Source organism: Telmatherina bonti, assembly GCF_933228915.1.
Source record: "Telmatherina bonti genome assembly, chromosome: 9".
Taxonomy (NCBI): Eukaryota; Metazoa; Chordata; class Actinopteri; order Atheriniformes; family Telmatherinidae; genus Telmatherina; species Telmatherina bonti.
In genome coordinates this window covers 24020758-24040745 of record NC_136627.1, presented here as the reverse complement: position 1 = coordinate 24040745, position 19988 = coordinate 24020758, and the positions used below count along the sequence as shown (strand labels likewise).

The 19988-nt window shown below is 36.8% G+C and overlaps 2 protein-coding genes across 2 annotated transcripts in view; both read left to right on the top strand.

The window, feature by feature from the left end:
- The first annotated feature begins 3829 nt into the window (after positions 1 to 3829).
- On the top strand, positions 3830 to 11471 carry calm3a (calmodulin 3a (phosphorylase kinase, delta)). The gene is made up of 6 exons (XM_079246388.1): positions 3830 to 3985; positions 7116 to 7146; positions 7468 to 7611; positions 7869 to 7975; positions 9438 to 9573; positions 9762 to 11471. The coding sequence occupies exons 1-6, from the start codon at positions 3983 to 3985 to the stop codon at positions 9788 to 9790; spliced, it is 450 nt and encodes a 149-aa protein (XP_079102514.1). The 5' UTR covers positions 3830 to 3982; the 3' UTR covers positions 9791 to 11471.
- Positions 11472 to 12155: 684 nt separating this feature from the next.
- ptgir (prostaglandin I2 receptor) overlaps positions 12156 to 19988 on the top strand; it is a gene marked incomplete at both ends in the record, with an annotated part of 32209 nt that continues 24376 nt past the window's right edge. The window contains one exon of the mRNA XM_079245965.1: positions 12156 to 12174. Within this exon, the coding sequence (XP_079102091.1) occupies positions 12156 to 12174 (19 nt within the window). The remainder of the gene's footprint in view (positions 12175 to 19988) is intronic.

The following is a 19988-nucleotide window of genomic DNA, read 5'->3' as shown; positions in this document are numbered from 1 at the left end:
GAGGCAGTTGAGGGCAGTAAACTGATTAGGGATGTGGCAAGCAGCAATGCAGGAGGAAGAAGGCTGATTGTGACACATGTCTTACGAGGATGAAGTAAAAATGCCATGAAACTTGTAAGTTGTGTACATGAGGCTGTATTGGCCCAGGAAAAGAACTCTGCTATACCTGAGGAACACACATATAAGAAATGCATCATTAGTTTAGTGGCTGTGTTGTAGTTAAATATAGTTAAAACTGTGTCAGTGTTACTCAGCCCAACCCCTTGTTTGAGAACCACTAACTTTTTATTTTGGGAAAAAAAAAAACGTTGGCAAAGAATGAAATGAAAACCTTTTTTTTTTTTTTAATTTTATCAAATATATTCGGTTTGAGGCTGCACGGTGGCATAGTGGTTAGCACTGTGACCTCACAGCAAGAAGGTGGTTCAATCTTTGGCTGGAGCAAGGCTTTTTCAGTGGCCTTCTTGTGTGGAGTTCTGTGTATATGTGAGTTCTCTGTGTGGCCCTGCGATGAACTGGTGAGCTGTCCAGCGTGTACCCTGCCTTTCACTCAAAGACTGCTGGGATAGACTCCAGCTTCCTGTGACTAAGTGGTTAGGATAATGAATGTTCGGTTTGTGTGAGGTCCTGGGTAAATTTATTCTTATTTTTTTCATTTTACATCCAGACTAAAAACGTTGCTAAAACGATTCTTCCATCTCACCCAGTCAGCTGTTGGGTGGCCAATACTAGCGGCATTTCTTTCTACTAGTGTGGGCAATAAAATGATTCAAATCATGTAATGATTACTGCTTGTTTTTCCCATAATCTTTTGTTTTTCATGCAGCTCTGAGTGCTGTGCTGAGTCACAGTTGTTACTCTGAGATGCTGGATGAATGATATAGTTAAATGTTTTTCTCTGCTAGACTGTCTGTAATGTTCATGTATTTTGCTTTAGACATTCTGATTACTGAAACTTTACTTTCCTGGTGGGATGTTACTGGAAAACCTCTGCAGGGAGGCGTCCAGGAAGGGGTCAAGCAGATGCCTGAAATCTATCAATACAGAGAAGCAGCTGTACTCTGAGCCCCTTTCAGGAGACAGAGCTTTAATGTTTCTTAAACCAAGGCAATTGGTGTGGTGAAATGATAGTGGCATTTATTGTGATACAATAAATTTACTGCAGCTGTGAGTAATCATGTTACATAAGGATATCTTCTCTGGCTCTGCTCCAACAAGTTGCTGCTGTATTTGTGGCCTAACATTTCTTATCAAGCTTCATAGGCTCTGAGCTTAATGAATAGATAGCATATCTTACTATTTGGGGGGAGGGTTGAATATTCCATAGATACAAATAAAATATTTATTTTACTCCACTTTTCAGTTTCTATATTGAGTGACTTTACTTTAGCATTGATGTCATTGTCATATGTAAACAATGAGGGTAGCTTAGTCTCAGAGTTTTAGCAGCCACTAATAGCTGTAGATGGGAGTGGGAACCATCCATCCATTTTCTAAACCGCTTAATCCAATTCAGGGTTGCGGGGAAGCTGGAGCCTATCCCAGCTGGCTTTGGGCGACAGGCAGGGACAGCTCGCCAGTCCATCGCAGGGCCACACAGAGAGACGAACAACCACTCATGCTCACACTCATTCCTAGGGGCAATTTAGAGTAACCAATGAACCTAACATGCATGTCTTTGGATGGTGGGAGGAAGCTGGAGTACCCAGAGAGAACCTGCAAACTCCACACAGAAAGGCCAAACCCCTCTCCAGCCAAGGATCGAACCAGTGACCTTCTAGCTGTGAGGCCACAGTGCTAACCACTGTGCCACCCGAGTGGGAACCAGTATAGTGCATTTACATACTATTTCTAAACTATTTTCCTTTACAAAACTGTAATTAAATTAATAAATACTATGATGACAATGTACAACGTTACAAATGAATTAAAAGAACAGTTTTAGTTTTTGTCAGTACTAACACACTTTTACTTTAGAGCACAGACTTTTTATATAATAGACCAACCCACTGAATACGATCAAAGTGCAAAGGTAAAAAAAAATAAAAAAATACAGGGTTTTCAATGTCTTTTACATCTGACTTTTTTTTTTTTTTTATCTGAACAGGGTGAATCCATTTATTTTGAGTCTGCCTGAGTCTTTTGAAGGATATATCTACTGATTTTTCTTTACTCAATAGCTCAAATGCCATCAGATTTTCTCTGAACAGAAAACTATTTACATAGATTCTCATTTGAATTCAGGTCTAAACTTTGACTGGGCAATATAATATTTCTAATATCTTGTCACTGAACAATTGAGTATCCTTCAGTCATGTTTTCACACTAATAACTGTTTCAGAATTATTATCCTGTCTGTTACTCTGATTTAATATGAAATATAAACCAAGCAGAGCTGTTTAATCCAAAGACTCAGGTCAACTAGTCCAGACCAGAGTCCAAACTGAGCATGAAGACGCAGAATTTAGCTGCTATGCTGCAAACAAGTGGAACTGCCAGTAGAGATTAAACTCTCACAAGATGTAGACACTTTTAAATCCAGGTTATAAACATTTCCTTTTTCCATGCACCTATGCATGGCATCTGCACGGTAACTTTTAATTAACCTTGCTATTAATTTTTAAATATAAGATATGATTTTATTGTGATTTTGCTACTTGTGTTGTCTTTAATGCTTTTTTCACATCATCTGTTATGTTTTTAATGTTTCATGTAAAGACTTTGAATTGTCTTTTAAATTAAAGGTGCTATAAAAATAGACTTGCCTTGCCTTACTCACTGGCAAAGAATTTCTGAACTCAGAATGACTTTTATATTTATATATTGTAATTCCACATTGTTGCCTGTAGGTGGAGGCAGAGTACTGATATGGGTCAACTCTAAGGAGAGGGTCTTGGCTGCAGCCTGGAGAATGAAAAACTTCCTGTGAAATACTTGTTGAATAACAAATGTGCTGGCTCTTAGGACTTAACAGCGTTGGATAAGAATAAATAAACAAATAAAATTCAGGAAGTCAACTCTAGACTTTTGCCCTTCTTCTGGAATAAATGATAAAACATTTTAGGCTCCACTTATTTTACAGACCCAGTGTTTTGGTGCTGTCAGTCCATGTATGCTGTTCATAGGGAAAGCTCTTGAAATGCATATTGAGACTTAAATTCACCACATGACACATTAACAGTCATCAGCAGGACTGACTTTGACGTCCTCTCACTCTCCAAAGTCTGAAACTTAAGACTAATTGTTGTGCCATTGATTAATTCAATCAAGCAAAATTGCTGCACTTTTAGCATGTACTTTTATTTTATTTGGGTGTATCTCTTTTATATAAGGGTATCTACATGCAGATTTATAAAAAGTAGCCTATATCTTATTTTCAATTTACATGAACATATCGAAACAGATCCTTTGAAATAATAAGAAAATGTGGTTTTGTATCTCTTTAACTTGCTTAATTCATATTTTTGTTATGATAGCTGAACAAACTTACAGAGATAATGAGACTGAGCGGTCCATGATTGTGAGTTGAATTTAAAAAATGGATTTTGCAACCCTGAAAAGTGTGTTTTCTTTATTCACACATCACATGCAGAAAGTACTGTACTGTAGTCTAAGTTTTGGGGGGTTTTTTTCTTCATGAAATGTTGTAAAATTGCAATGTTGGACCCAGCAGAAAGAATAATTTCTGACAATACATTTAAGAACCATCACGGCATATTGCAACTATGGTAACGCGCTGGTTAAATTGATGTGCAGGACACCGGCGGAGGGATACCATTTTCTGAAACCGGAGCACACGCCGGCGTCGTTACATTGAGGTTTCCGGGCAACTCATCAGGATACAGTCCACACAGATTTCACAAGCCGTAGATTTTTAGTCAGATATAATTTCAGTTGCATTATCATAGTGATTGCCCCCCAAATACTTTATATTCATCTACGCAAATAAGTCTGTTTTGCATCTTTACAGAGCTACAGCATAATGGTAAGTTGTTCAGTAACGTTGACGCAGGTAGCATTTTTTGCTAGCTTTAGCTTGGCGTCGTTAACGTGGCGAGGCTCTCAGCTGTTGCCCTTATTGTGCCACGACCGGACAATCACTGGAAATAATAGGTTCCATACTCATTTAACTAAGCTTACATGGAATCTGGTAATAACTGTAGTTTGTCAGTTCGTGTTAAAAACTACAGACATACCAAGGCTGGAACTTGAAAAAACCTTAATTCGCTGTCATTTTCACTCAGTTTATGCCGGTTTGTTTTCAGCAGAATATGCCACGAACTATTTTCTTCGCTAATTGTTGTCAGCTGTTTAGCACTGACATTGTGTATTATACTAAACCGGTCTGCCAGACTGGTGCTTTTATGGGTAAATAGACAAATGGCTGGTTAGCCGTGTGTGGTTTTAACTTGGATGCAGGGACATCATTGCAGGGCATTTTGCGCTGGGAACAGAGTGGGCGTGGCTGTGGTGTTGAAGAGCGCCGTGTAAAAATAGACCCTCCAGTGTGAATCTTGAAACCCATCTCACTAATCTGATAAGAGGCATCAGCGCTGCAGCTAAATGGCTTGCTAACAACAATTTTGTCATGCCACATGAGGCTTTTTGCAACACGGTGATTTGAATGTAGTTTGACATGCGCAACAAGCGAGGGAAAAAAAGGGTTGTGTGAGAACTGCCATATTCGGTTACATAAGAATGGAGTTCACAGATGCTGTGGTGCTCACTTCTAGCAGAAAAACCTGGTATATATTTTTGGGAGAGTTTGACAAGAAGTTGCAAAATGTTTTAAATCTATGTTCTTGCAGTACAACGACACCGTCGTTCCTGTTATTGCGCCATAAGGTTGTACCGCATTCTGCTTCTGCTGGATGATCCTCTTTGCCACCCCTCCTCTTGCGTCTCCTTTTCCCCCGCATTGAACCAAAACATGCTTGGTGCAGTGGGCTCACAGGACCCGCAGTGCACCCTCCAAAAACTACTAAAGCCCCCATTGTCAGATTTTTTTCTTAGCCCTGCCTCTGAATCCCATCCCCCTTTTTATTTTACCAGTTATTTTTCTTTATTTAGTAAATAATACCACACATGGTCTGTTACTGTCTTTGGCATGTAGCAGACATAGAACCCCATCCCCTTAAAGCACATGTTGCTTGGACATATATTGTAGTTTCAGGTTGATAGAGGAAAATAAACCTCATTTCATAGCTTTTATAACCACAAGAATATAATCTTTGTTTAGTTAATAATGTCCATTTACCTGAACACTTTAATAGTAGATTTTTGTCCTCTGAAACGGACAACCCTGCCCTGCTCTGATGCAGATACAGCATGCTTCTGCACCATCAGGTTGTTTGGTTTTAGACGGGGTGAATACTCTGCAGTCTGTCTGGCTTCTTACATTGCTCCCACCCCAACCAACATGGTGACTCATTGAAATTGATTCGAAGAACGTGTGATTTTATCACATCCCCAAAATACAGAAATGGTCTTTGTTTTTGGAAAGGACATTATTCCTAGAGACTCAGTGTTTTATCACTTTTAGGGAACTCAGAAAATGTTTCTGCTTATCTGTGGAAATAGTTGTAGAGTTTCAGAAGTTTCTATCTTTGATCATCAACCCTGAACTGAGAAGTCCTTTGGCTGCCTGCCAGTATTTGTTTATTGGCTTTTTCTCATTTCTGAAACAATATTGAAGTGGAATTGTTCCAGATTTGTGGATTTAATTTATAAACCAGCTATTTCCAGTTATCCACAAGCAGCTTGACAAAAATAACACCTGCAGTGCATTAACTGTCAGGCAACAGTTTTTATAAGGGTCTGTGATTTTTACATTATTATTGTATTTTATCTATGCCAGTTTCTGTTCAGTGAAAATGATACAATGAGGTGGTAAGTCTTCAGTGTGCTACATTGGCGACCCTGTTCATGGCTCACTAATTTTAGCAGGCCTGTATATTTTGGGTTGTGAAATATTTATATCCATCCCTCATCACACTTTCTCAGCCTGAAGTGAGAATGTTGACTGACTTAAAGAGGCCTATTAAGACCTCACGTGCAAGGCAAAAGGATATTTCACACAACTTAAAAAAAATAAAATAAACAGAAAAGAAAATCCCAGTTACATTGTTCTAGTCAGAGATTGGTATGTTGCGATTGTGTTTCTGTGTAAAGCTCATTGTATTCTTGTAACTCATTCTTGTAAGTTATCAAGATATTGTTCATTGCAACATAAGCAAACAGCACCTTTTTTATTTAGAAAAAAAAAATTGTAATGCAACAGAAAATATATTCACTTTTAAGTATCTACCTAATTGAGGGCAGTGAGCCAAGATCACATCCTTTATTAGAATCTTTTTCTTTTATATCTACAAAAATGGCATTTCATTTGTTTTTTAGAGTACGTTTGTACAGATGGTTGGGTACATAGGACAGCCTGTGGCAGATGTTTCTCGTTGCTGTTGGACGTTTTATTTAAGTTTTTATTATTTTTTTAAGCACATCCACACAGAAATAGTCTTTGCATATCACCTGTTAGTCATTGCTTTTCAGCAAAAATTAGAGGAAAATGTTTTTGAATGAGACTGTATTCTAGTATCAGTGTCTTCATTTAGTTGTACCCATCTGCTTTTTGATATTGTAGATTGGGTAGGTGTCCCTTGTCTTTTATCCAACAATTGCTTGTCTTCCAGCCTTCCAAATGTACCTGAATCTAACACTAAGATAAAAGCAGAGCACCTTGTTTTACAAAACCACGGGGAGGGACCAAGTAAAGGAATAGGAATTTTGTGACATTTGGAGGTATATTTCTGTAATTATTATTTTTTATCTTTTTGGTTGCCATCCCCACTAGAAAATTGTCATTGTGATCTAAATCAACTGTGAAGTGTGGCCAGTGTGCTTCGGATGGTTTTAGTCTTACTCAGTGAACACTTAAAGGAGAAATTCACCTCCTTTCATATGGTTTTCATGTGATAGGTGGATTTTTGAGAAATTCAGTTCAGTGAGATTTCAGAGTTCACTTCATTATGAAAATGTATGAAGCTATTATATTAAAAACCATTCTTTTCTTTGAATACTATCAACACTTCATTGATGTATTGCACTTCTGTTTGCAGGCTGATCAACTCACTGAGGAGCAGATTGCTGGTGAGTGCACCTAGTTTGTTTAATCATTAGCAGCACTTTGATTGACCAACAAAGATTTGTAGAACTGGCAGTTTAAAAGATTGTATTACTAGGTACTGGTTATGGTTTATTGATCAGTTTACACACATGATTCAGTGTGTGTTGTTTTATATGCCTGGGGTCATCACTCAAGTGTCCAAACGGTTTTGTTCCAATTTTGTTGGATTTTACTTAAAAGAAACACATTCAACATGTTTTCTTATTCAGAACATTTGAACAAATAAAGGTTTGATAAAATAAAGTCACATGTCATCTAATAAGGTTATTTCTTTTAATCTGCAGAGTTCAAGGAGGCATTTTCACTTTTTGACAAGGATGGGGATGGTACAATTACTACGAAGGAGCTTGGAACTGTGATGCGCTCTCTTGGACAAAATCCTACTGAGGCAGAGCTGCAGGACATGATCAATGAGGTTGATGCTGATGGTAAAATGATCTATTTGCCATATTAAAACTTGTTATATTTGCTTCTTGATAGTAGAGAACATACCGACTTCCATAAATGAAGATGCTGATAATTTGTTCTTTAGCTGTGTGTGTATAATGATATATTTTTCAGGGTTATTTACCTGTTTTATATTTCTTGCCATCTTAATTCATGATCTTTTTTTTTTCCTGTGAAATGATGTAATGTTGAAATTGTATAACTCCACTAATATCATTTTTTTATCCGCCTTTTATAGGTAATGGTACAATTGACTTTCCTGAGTTCCTAACCATGATGGCCAGAAAGATGAAAGACACAGACAGTGAGGAGGAGATCAGAGAAGCTTTCAGGGTCTTTGACAAGGTACAGTAGGGCTGAGGTAGCATTTTATTATGAACAAAGATTTCTCTGCGTGCCATAGACCACTCCATGTTCTAATGGCATCATATTTATTAGTGAAGACAAGAAAAACATGTCAATTGAAAAAAATCCTTGATGCCCTGAAAGAAATTATTTTCAACTCCAGACTTGAAGTACCATGTGCCAAGTGTTTGCATATAATATTGGAGCAGTGCACTTTTTTTTTTTTTTATTTATCACACATGCACCTGTACAAGTAAGGAAAAATCTTGATAATGTCGCTATACTCTGCAAGTGTTCAGGCCCTTCTAGCAACTCTTGATTTTTATTTATTTTAAGTGACAAACAACAAATCTATAGTTTTCGTGGTGCTTCTTCTCATAGTCAAAGTAGATATTCACCTTTGTTCCCAGACTGAAAGCAAAATGTGCACATATGAAGCTGCTGCCAGCTTGTCTGCTCTAGCTTACATTCAAATATTGTCAATTAAAAAAATACTAATAAATGCTTGACTGTAACATGCTGCAGCTCAATTAAAATACTGTTAGGCATTATACATTATCCCTTTTAATGTAAATAGTATTTATAGCTGACAATTATTTTATCATGCAGTTTCATGTTTTTTACCAGTCTGTTCCTCTCAGGCTACCTTGCAGCCCTCCCAGCCACCAACTCTTTACACTAGAATTGCTATTTAAGGCTAAAGCTAAGACCCACAGTTGGAATTTTAAATATCAAAGTCCAGGAGGAAAGTTATGGCTGCTTTTTCAACAGACCTGATGCAGACTTCTCTGTCCAGCAAGCGAGGCTTGTGTCAGGATTCATTTTCACAAATTTGGGTTGTGCTTCTAAATTCATTTTGGTGCAAGTAATGTGTTTTTGCTATGCATTCTAGTACACCTTTCCTCAAAAATGTATCAAGTTTTACCATTTAAAACTTTACATAAGAGTTAGGCTATACAATAAGGTCTATAACTACTTGACTCATAGTTTTGGGCTGCATTGTGCTATGTGATATATACATCAATCAATGTAGGGGTGTGTGTGATTTTAAAAAAAAAAAAAAAAAAAAAAAAAAAAAACATTTTTTAATTGCACCTATGCTGTACTATGAGATGCAAATAGGAATATATAGCTGCATGTAGTAAATGAACTTGTATAATTTGTCTGACAACTATCACTACGACCACAAAAAGGCCCATTTGTATGAGTAGAGCACCCTGACAGAATGTTGCTGCTGGCACTGTTTGTTGTCAACTTTTATCAGTCTTGACTTGAGTGAGAGTTTTTGATGCAATTGTATGGATTGTGGCGTCTCAGATAAGGAGAAAAGACAGCGTTATATATGGTTTAACTGATTTTATTGTATCGCTACTGAAACATGCATTTTTTTTTTTTTCGCTGCTTCATTAAAAAAGGCAAATGAACACAGTTAGAAAACTTTTTTTTTTTTTTTTTTTGCCAGGACGGCAACGGTTACATCAGCGCTGCTGAGCTACGGCACGTCATGACAAATTTAGGTGAGAAGCTCACCGATGAGGAGGTGGATGAGATGATCCGTGAGGCTGACATAGATGGCGATGGTCAAGTCAATTATGAGGGTGAGATGCCCGTTAGTTCTCCTGCAACAAATCTAACCCTGTCGGTTCCAGATGGACATTTCTCTTAATGTGCTGCATGTTTAGATTTTTGGATTAATTTTGTGTTCATTTCATCATGATACCGAGTAAAATAAAAGGAAAATCTAAATTTTACACTTATTTAAAGGTTGTTTTTGTTGTCTTTACAGAGTTTGTCCAGATGATGACTGCCAAGTGAAGAGAATGAGGATTCCTCTCAATGTTGCTTGTCCTCTTAAGATTACTGTCTTTAAGAACCAAAAAAGGACCACTTATAAAAATGATAAACTAACCCTCCAAAATCTCTTACCTGTAGAAATTTGCAATTTGTGCTTCAATACATCCAACTACTTCTAAGGTATCTGTTTAGTTAACACCAACAGAATAATCCCTAGAGAAGTTCATGGACCAAGCTTTAATAGGGCAAGATCCCTCCTACTTCAGACCAAGATTCTGCTGACTCACTCAGCTCCTGATTAATTTAGAGGAAAGAGCAACACTGAAGAAGCAGAGGGATGAGGGTTTTGTCTGTGTAGGGAAGTTGGTTTTTTAATTCTTTTCAGATAGTCTTTAACAAAGATAATTGACTGTCTTGCACCAGTGGTGACTAAATAAGTGAATTGAGTACTCTTCTTGCATGCACCCTTTCTGTGGCCATCTCTTGTGACTACAAGGAGGCTCTGATCCCATCAGAGGTAGGGGTCAGACTGTGTACACACTGGAGGTATATACATAAACATATAGCTATATATCTGTAAAATTTGTGTCACTTTTGATTATTGCAAGAGCAATTAGTTGAGATGTAGGGTGTCTATTGGTGCTCAGCTGGAGGTGAGATTTGCGTAACTTGAAGAGATCAGAAAAAAATTAGTCTGAAAAGTGCTGGAGGTTTTCTAGCACATGGGATGTAGGTTTTTTGTGTTTTGAGTTGTGGGCTTACATAGCCTGCGGCACTGATTGAAGACAGTAGTGTTATGTACTGCTTCAGAATGGTTATTGTGAAAACACACTTAAGGACTGCAGTTAACACATTTCTTCTGCAAACAAATATCACAGTATTAAAAAAATTGATGTAATGCTTTTTAAATGTGTTCAGATATTAATGTATTCACTACAAACTTTGGTTACAAAATATATCTATAAATGTGTTGTAAAGTTTGCATTGCCTATTGTTGTAGTTAATGAGCTGTGACATGTTTTCTCTCTTTGGTTTGAAATGTGCCATAATACTCTTTAAAAACGCCTCAACTTTCTTGCAAGACTGGTAGTTCAATTGAAAATAATAAATCTATTATAACATAAAATACATGCAGTTGAATATGTTTGCACTTTGGTATAAACCATGTTGATGTTTAAAAAGAAAAAAGTTCCGAAGAAAGGAAAAGAAACCAAATGTCACTGTATGTGCTGCTATGACAATGCGTATGTTACACTCATTTCCTGTCCTGTTGGTGTCTGATCTTCAGTTTGTAGTCCAGTGATCAATCTTCACTCTGCTTGCTGTTTTCCAGAACCGAACACATCTCCTGTATATTCACTAATAATACTTGTGGCGGGAGTGACGTATTTCATTTGGGCTCTCTTGAGTGAGGCATGGGAGGAGGGGGACACAAAGTGTTTTGTAGCAAAGAATTCAGCCGTAGATGTACGATTGATTTTAGTGCCAAGTTTTTTTGAACAGTTGGCTATAAATGAGGTTAGATTGAGATATCTTATGATTTCTGCCAAGTGTGAATGTTTGAATATTGCTTTATTTGAGGCATTTCTGTTTGTTACCGGAGTGGGGTGTTTGGAAGTAAATGGTAAAAGGACTATAAAGTTCTGAGGGTAACAAACAAGTGTAAAGATGTGATATATTTTCCATAAATCAATAAATCAACTGAGCTTTACTTCACCTGTATTTCCTGGTCATATTTTATCTAAAATGCATCTCTATCTACATGAGCATATGCAAGACAAGTTTAATTTTTATTTATTTATTTACGTTCTAGTTAAATTGGACTTGCTTCCTTGTCCGTCTGTGTCCCTGTTCCAAGAACGGATCTCTAAGCTCATCCAGACCGCCTCAGATTGGGTCAGGGCAGATCACCCAGTGCCTTCACTACAGAAACTATCCCAAGCACAAGCTATATTTAGAGGCTCAAGAGATTGCTACAGGAGCCTATGGTAATCCAGGTCAGTAGGGGTCATGACCTCTCTCTCTCTCTCTCTATCTCTATCTCACACACACACACACACACACTATGAAAACAGTGGCTCCCCAGCTGATTAGATCAGGAGCCACTTAAAATGCAGATTTATTTGGGACAGGTAGATTTGATAGGATGTCTATCCACATGCTAATTTTGGAGATAAGTAGATGAATGAATTAAGAGGCAGGATCTAACTCAGCAGGATGATAAATACCTACAGGATCCTGGAATGGTGTGATTATCTCTCTGTGGTTATGCAACAACAGGCTGGACTGGCTCCTGCTGTCAGAATCAACCACAACATGTTTACAGATACAAGAAGGATTAAAAATAAATCTTACAGGATAATTATACATTCATGAGTAATGTATAATGACCCTGTTCACCCTGGGTAAGTCATGAGCTACTTGGTGTTAAAATCCATCCATATATCTATCCATTTTCCTCCGCTTTTTCAGCTTTGCGATTGTGGCAGGAGTGTATTTTATTTAGGCTCTTTGAGTAGGACAGGGGTGGGGCAGCTGCTTGGGTAAGCCAGATCAGACTTCACCAGATGACCACTTATAGCTCATTCAGGGAGATTGTGAGGTATTCGCAGGACAGTTGAGAGACATAGTCCTTCCAGCGTTCCTGGGTCTTCCCCAGGGTCTCCACTCGGTGGGATGTGCATGGACCATCTCAACAGGGAGGTGTGAACAAAATGTCCCAGTGTACCAGTTTGAAGTACTTGGGAACATATCTGTTAAAATGATTTTGATATAAACCATTTCAATTAAAAAAGTTATCAAATAAAGCTCGAGATTCTGTGACAAAGCTTGGATGCATAAAGTAAATTCATACCTTATTGCTCAGTTGCTTCAACCATTAGTGGTTAAAATCAACTGAACATATTCTTTGAAGACTTTCTTCTAACAACACAATCTTGGGGTGTGTGTAATGTTACCATCAAATCTACTAAGTAATGGTTCACTTTAAGTGTATCATATTAAAACAAACCACTTTAAATTTTATTTGTATTTATGATCAAGAAGATTACTGAAAATTACACTGAAATTTGGGAATGAAGTTAATTAAGAATGACAGCCTATAAGTAATAGTAGATCCAAATTAAAGCTACTTTTCATTATTGTTGGGAACATCTCCATCTGTCAATGTTAACATTAAGTGACACGTAGCACTAGAGCAAAAGTGATTTATTAATGTTTGGAAACAATTCTTTATACTTTGATTCAATCCCAATGCCCACAAGATGCTGTAGAAATATATCATACTGACACTAGGTGGCGTTGTTCCATCACATTTAAGCTAAATCCAAAACTTCCCATCGGTCAACGGCAGTGCATGCTGTGAGTAATGTTAAAGCAGGACTAAAAGAAGAAAAGAAAACCATATAAATATCCGTGACTTTCAAAAACATTTACACTTCCTCACTCTCTTTAAAAGGAAATTTTTTCAGTGTATTCTTAAAATGCAGAAAAGAAACTGTTCAGTTTGTGGGTGAGTGAGAGTGAGACTTATGAACTGCAAGTCAGTCACGTGTTTGCTTGGGTGCACCCCACCCACTAAGAAGACTATTCACCCCTTTGCTTGAGGAATACACAATGCTTCTTTCTTTCCAGGACTTAGAGCCTGTCATATAACACTTGTTTCCTCTTTCACACTGCATTATCATCCCCACTCTCTCTACTTAAACTATGAATGTTCTGGCTGTCAGTATTTAGAATTTGATAATAACTAATTCTGATTTGCACCTGTTTATATAGGCAGATAGAAAAGTAAATTTAACCGGAGTTAACTGGCCCTGCGATGGACTGGAACCTGTTCAGGGTGCATCCTGCTTCTCACTTATTGATTGCTGGGATAGGCTCCAGTTCTCCCACTACACTTCATTGGACTAAACAGTTAATTAAATCAATAAATGAAAAATGTGTTGACATATTGCATAAAAATAGCCGGTTAAAATTTCTTGGTGTTCCCTCTTTAGGCCTTTCTAAAGCCTAACGAGCCTAAAACTATTCTTACATTTCATCTTTTCCTAACAAGAAATGCACCTATAGCTTAATAGATGTTGTTTAAAAGAGTTGGTCTCCAAGTGTCTGGTTTTTAGCACCTTTAAAAGCCAGCTTATATTTACCTCTCACAACTATTAAATGTTGACAATTGGTTCTGTTAAAGAGTTAAATATACTTCATAAGGCTCCAAGATGCAGAAATCGGGATTTCTGCATCTTTAGTCATATCCTATTTAAGTTCATTAACATTTCTTATTATGCAATCTTTATTTGACAACTTATGTAATGAGGATAGATGTGTGTGACATTTAATCTATTATTTATGTCTCTGGAGGTAAACCAGAGTCAATGCAGCTACAGCATGTGGCATCCATCAAAACAGCCTGGTAATTTGTAGGAATTTTTCAGAGATGAGCATCAGCTCCCCCTACCTTTGAGTTACAGCAGTTTCTCAGCAGAACTGAAATAAATAAATCAACATATTACAGCCACACCACATTTCTGCTTTTGTGGAGGCCTGTAACAGCTGACATACGTCCTTGAGACAGAATATTTCATAATCTGTGTTTTTATAGTCATTTGTTCTTGAGTAAAACCATCATGTCAAAGGTGTTGGCTGAAAAAAAAAACCTTGGGAAATATGTAACATATAACAGTTATATGTGATGAAATGCTTTTGGTTAGATATTTAGATGCTGATTAAGCACAAAAAGAAGAAACGCAGTGTTTATGGAAGGGTGATTGCATCTGTCAAATATTGGTTAATGAATCGGCTTGGAAAAACTCTTTTATCAGTCAAAAGCATAGATGTGGGAAGCTTTAAAAAAAGAAAAGAATCTTTGTTGGGCCTAAAATGGTTTATTCTCTAAGGTTCATTATTTAATCAATTAATTGATTGGATTTGTTTTAGATATAAAATTCCCACAAGGGCACTTCAATTAGAGGCTGTAATGATTTCCTATTCTACACTGTGTTGAACTGTGTTGTGTCCATTAACAACAAAACAACCAAAAAAGAAAAGCCAGTTGCTGAACTGCTTTGGATGGTTTTGATTGTCACTTCTGTATGTATACCAGTCTCCACCCATGGTCCACTTGCTGTTTTTGGAGCTTTTCAACCCTACAAGTTCATTGAATTTTACCACAGTCACTTTCTGGCCTTAAAATTGTCAATAAGAGAGTTACAACAGTTATATTTGTGTATTAATTTTTCTGCAGGAGTCATGCAGGCTCCATTTGATTTTTCAGACTGGGCTTCTAATTGGTAGCAGACATGGATGTCTGTGAAGGCCACTGATGCTAATTGTTCTTATTACATCGCTGCTCGGAGGACGCCAGATTGGATTCAGCTACACAATTACCAGAATCTTAAAGAATCAGTCTAACTAATAAATGTTAACAACTTCTAAACACACTGGAGGCTGATATGTCTGATTGTAAATGGTGTCATTCGGCTGTGGGGATTATTTATGTTAACATTTTAGGACCATAGAGTTTTGTGATTAAAAGTCTCTGATATCTACATGTATAGTTTAGTTTACAGTGTTTGAGTATAACTGTTTTATTTTTACTGACCTGTGCTTAGTCTAGGTCAGGATATTCTTGGAAACGAGATTATACATATCAGGAGTTTATATTCAGTTTAAATAAACCGCATCCCAACCAATGTTATTAATCAGTGCATGGCTCAGCCAGTGATCCTCATGAACCTCCATCCAACCTACATCTGGTAACAGCTGGTGTGTTGGTGTAATAAGATGTGGTACTTTTGTCAGGCATCATAGATTTGTAGGGGAACCTTACTTTAACAGCTTCAGCGTGCATCTGGCCGTACTGCATTTGTCAGCGGCCGATTGTATCATCTCCTGTATCTTTTATGCTTCTTCAGAGGATTTCCAGCTGTAAAAACGAGAATCTAAAAACAATATGCTCCGAACTCTCTGGTTAATCTCAGATGCTCATGTTTAAAAACTGTTTAAGAAACTTTATCTTGAAAGAAAAATGGAGTTTTGTGATGGTTTGCATCATAAAACAGAGTGCAATTAATGTGTTCATACTAACCGTCAAACATTTTCCAGTATCTTAGCTTACCGTTGTGGTGCTACTGAACTAGTTCCATAATGTCAGGAAGTGCTGTTGTTAAGAGACTAAAAGGAAGTGAAAGTTTGTAATACTTTCAACACGACTACAGACGGAAAGTACAGTGAATATCATCTCCGGTGTTTCTATGCTTGGTCTTTTGAGGGAAGAAGTCCTGAAACCCGCATATTTATAAAGGCTTCATACTTGCGAATGAAATGGCTGCATTTACATTACATTGGAAAAAAAAAAATTTGTAATGTAATTTCCCTCTGGGATTAATAAAGCATTTTTCACAAACGAATTCATTTCATTATCATCGGAAAGTTTTACTACAAGTTTTCAAAACTTGTTGCACATTCACAGTGTAACACCAGTGGTTCATGTCAGAACAACTGTCAGCTGCACCAAAATGAAAAATTAGACATTTGTAAACTCAATTTTTTGTTGGCTAAAATGAACCGCAGAGGTGCAAAAGCTCCCGGGAGAACTGCATCCTGACTAGTCAATATTTCTTTTCTTTTTTTCTTTTCTTTGTCAATTACTTATTGCCTTTTGTGCATCATTCTTTAAGACAAAGAGAATACTTTTAAGGCATTCCTTCTTATAAGGCTTTGATATATAAAATATGAGGCAGAAAATGTACAACCCGCCTACTATGACTAGCATATTATTTTAGTCTGAGCTATGATAGAAAAAAAAGTCAAAATGTCCATTGCTGCAAATCTTGTTGACTTAGTTTCCTGTTTTTTTTCTTGCTTGGCTTGCATGAAATGTAAGAGCCCTGCACTGTTGCCAAGGCGTGTTTTGACAAGATCTCAAGTAAAGAAAAACAACTATTGTCAGAAGAGAGAGACATAGAGAGAGAGAGAGGGACAGAGAATGAAAAAAAGTCAAATTCCATTAGGATTTTAATTGAACCAAATAAGATAAGCATGATTACGCCTGGCTCATTATTTTCATATTATAAGTGCCTGTGTTTTCTCTGCCTGATTGGGGAAGCCCCGTGTTGGTTTGTCTTACAATTTATACCATATTTTATTCGAGGCTGTTATAATAGACCTGTTAAATGTCTAAAAACTTTTTGAATTATGCTCACAGATTGTTATTTATGCTATTTAAAGATGTAAGTGGTAAATATAAAACACAAGGTCTAGTTAGATAACATTAATGTTTGAATATTAGATTTAATTCTTGAAATTCTTGAAAATGGGTATCTTAAGACAGTGATGAAGTGCACTTTGTATATGTATGTGTGTATGTATATGTATATATATATATATATACATATATATATATATATATATATATATATATATATATATATATATATATATATATATATATATTTCTGGTATGTCTGGTATATTTCTGGTATGTCAGTATTTACAGCTCAGCTCTGACAGTGCCAGCTTGGACTCATTAAACATTGTTTGCCCCCTATCTCCAAATCTGTTTGTCCCACTTCATTTAAAAACAATTACAAAAAGGAATTGGAGGTAAAAAAAAAAAAAAAAAAGAAAGAAAGAAAGAACATGTGCCTTTCCAGAACTTCATTACATGCAAGACTGAAATACATGCTGGCAAATTAACTTATTTGGTCTATTATTGTTTCCATGATTTCAGCATTTGGTAGTTATAAAACCTGAGAATGTGCTGAACAAATATGGAACAAACCATAAAACATAAAAGATAAAAACATAATGCACACACTGTCTCTCTTATTCATTTCCTACTTTATAGGCTTTTCACTATTACAATATCAGTGGTGTTACGCTATGTTGAAATGTAATAAACACATATATACCACATTCACACGTCACTTGTGAACTTTTTCTTAATCGGATCAGGATTGAGAAAGTTATTTTAAACCCCAACAGATTTTAGCCTCTTGATGCAACTCTGTCACTGCTAGAATTCTGTTTCCAATTAGGACCGAGGGACAAACACCAGACAAGTTTGAAATTCCCTTAACTCCACACGTCATAGCCCCAGTCAGTGCTGTCTATTGGTAAAACACCCACAGTGACACGCATTTTTCACTGAAGCCTTCCTGAAATTGACGCATTTAGGCCAGTAAAGTCATCCTCTCCTATTCTCAAATGACATTCATCGCTCATGTTCATGAACTCATGAACTATGAAAGTGACAGATCTCATACTGAGAGGATAGGAGTCCAGAGTTTTTTCTATATCTTTCCATTTTTTAGATGAAATAAGAAATGACACTTACCAGACAGAAAACATTCATCTGAGAATAAGTCTACTTAAAAGTGGCTGTCTGATGTGTGGTTGCTGTGTCTAGTAAGCAAAGGAAAAGATGAAACATAATCCGAACAACATTCATTTTTGGCTGGATTTTCATTTCAGTCTATCGAGCCTGCAAATGGAGCTGAGAGAACTCAGAACACTTTTAGATCCAAGACCTTTCTCATTTTCGTGCCACGTCTAACAAGGCAAGCTTGAAAATTGTTCATTTTCAGATCATAATCTGAAGTTATTTTTTTTGTATATTTGATCACTTCTCTGTGAAAGCGTGTTCTATCAGAACACATGGCTGATTATGCAGCTTGTGACCTCTTTGAATTTTGTATATTTGATTATCCTTGTTTGTCATACAAAAGTTAAAACAATTAAGAATTGAAAATAAATGCAGATATCCATTGCCTTTATCAATTTACGTCGATTAGCCATCCATTCCTTCTCTCTTCAACTGTCTTTCTACTGTCATAATGTCATCCATTAATGTACGTCATCATCTGTTGATCACTGTCCACAATCTGTTTTGACGCATATTGTAAACATAAATCAGATCATTTGGTTATGGATCGATACAAACATTTAGAAAAACATCCATCCATCCATCCATCCATCCATTCAGACTAGCCTGTTATCCATCCACCCAGTTGCCTTTCCATCATTCATCATAACATTCATTCAACAAAAATGCATGTTTAGTTACAATACCAGCACAACTGCTATTTGTACTGTAATTACAAGATTCTAGTCCAAAATGTCCATGTATCATAACAAGAACTAGCATAAATTCACCAACTGTCATGATCTCAGAGCCTCATCTTGCATGTCCACAAACCAGTCTACTGGTTTGGGTAATCTGCTCTAACATATCAGTATTAGTTTTGAGCTACATCTGCTATGTATTTAATTCCAGTTTGGTTTGTTTTATGGGCACTGACAATGTAAACATGCTGAGTGGCATCCGCATTGGAGATGGAGTCTGTGATAGTTAGAAGTAAATTAGACCTTTGTCAAAGAAAAGCTTAAACAAATACTTCACTTGCATTTATTAAACAATTTCACAATGGCCTGAGCAGCAACCTAACAAATGTGCATTAATGGTGTCATTTATAGAGTTCAGACAAAAAAGCTTAAACTTGACCTGCGTTCCTTGATTGAAAAGTCAACATTGGTGCCACGCTGATATCACTGTCTCCTACAAGAAGAAACAACAGAGAGCAGAATAAATGTGAGCAGACAAACAGCAATGAAATACAGTTACTATGCAGCAAATTGTAATAACGGGTTGTAATGGTTTTATTTTTGGTACATGGTAATGGAGATTTTAAGAAGAAGCCACCAAAGAGCATAGCTCTGTCTTAACACATAATTCTACCTAAGCAAATGTCTCTGTGTTATCAGACAATGATAGTAGCAAAGTAATTTTCATGCTGAAAGTGTAGAGATTGGACCTTCATGGGTGGGATTTGTTTTGCTAGAGCATTCCACAGATGCTCAGTGAGATGGAAATGTGGGGAATTTGGAGGCTGAGTCCACGCCTTGACCTCCGTCTCATTCAAAGAATCCCCGAACAATTGTTACAATGTGACAAAGCACGTTATTCTACTAAAAAAGGTCATCAGGCAACCCATCAACGGACGTAAGAAAACGAAGTTGTCCGACAGAATTGTGGTTTCACAGTACTGTTTTTCTTGGTTTCACACACAGGTGCAACATAAGTAATAATTTGTTGCCTCATCAAGACTATACATCTCCATAGATGTGATGATGTCCGTTCATTATATGTCACTTATGTTCAATTGACCAATAAATGATGTAAGAATGGATAGTCACAGTCTGCTATCTACCACTAAGAAAG

What these genes read in the sequence shown, in the direction of transcription:
- calm3a (XM_079246388.1), top strand. An exon ending in CTTTCAGGGTCTTTGACAAG is followed by an intron (nt 7,976 to 9,437) that starts GTACAGTAGGGC and finishes TTTTTTTGCCAG; the next exon opens with GACGGCAACGGTTACATCAG. An exon ending in TGGTCAAGTCAATTATGAGG is followed by an intron (nt 9,574 to 9,761) that starts GTGAGATGCCCG and finishes TTGTCTTTACAG; the next exon opens with AGTTTGTCCAGATGATGACT.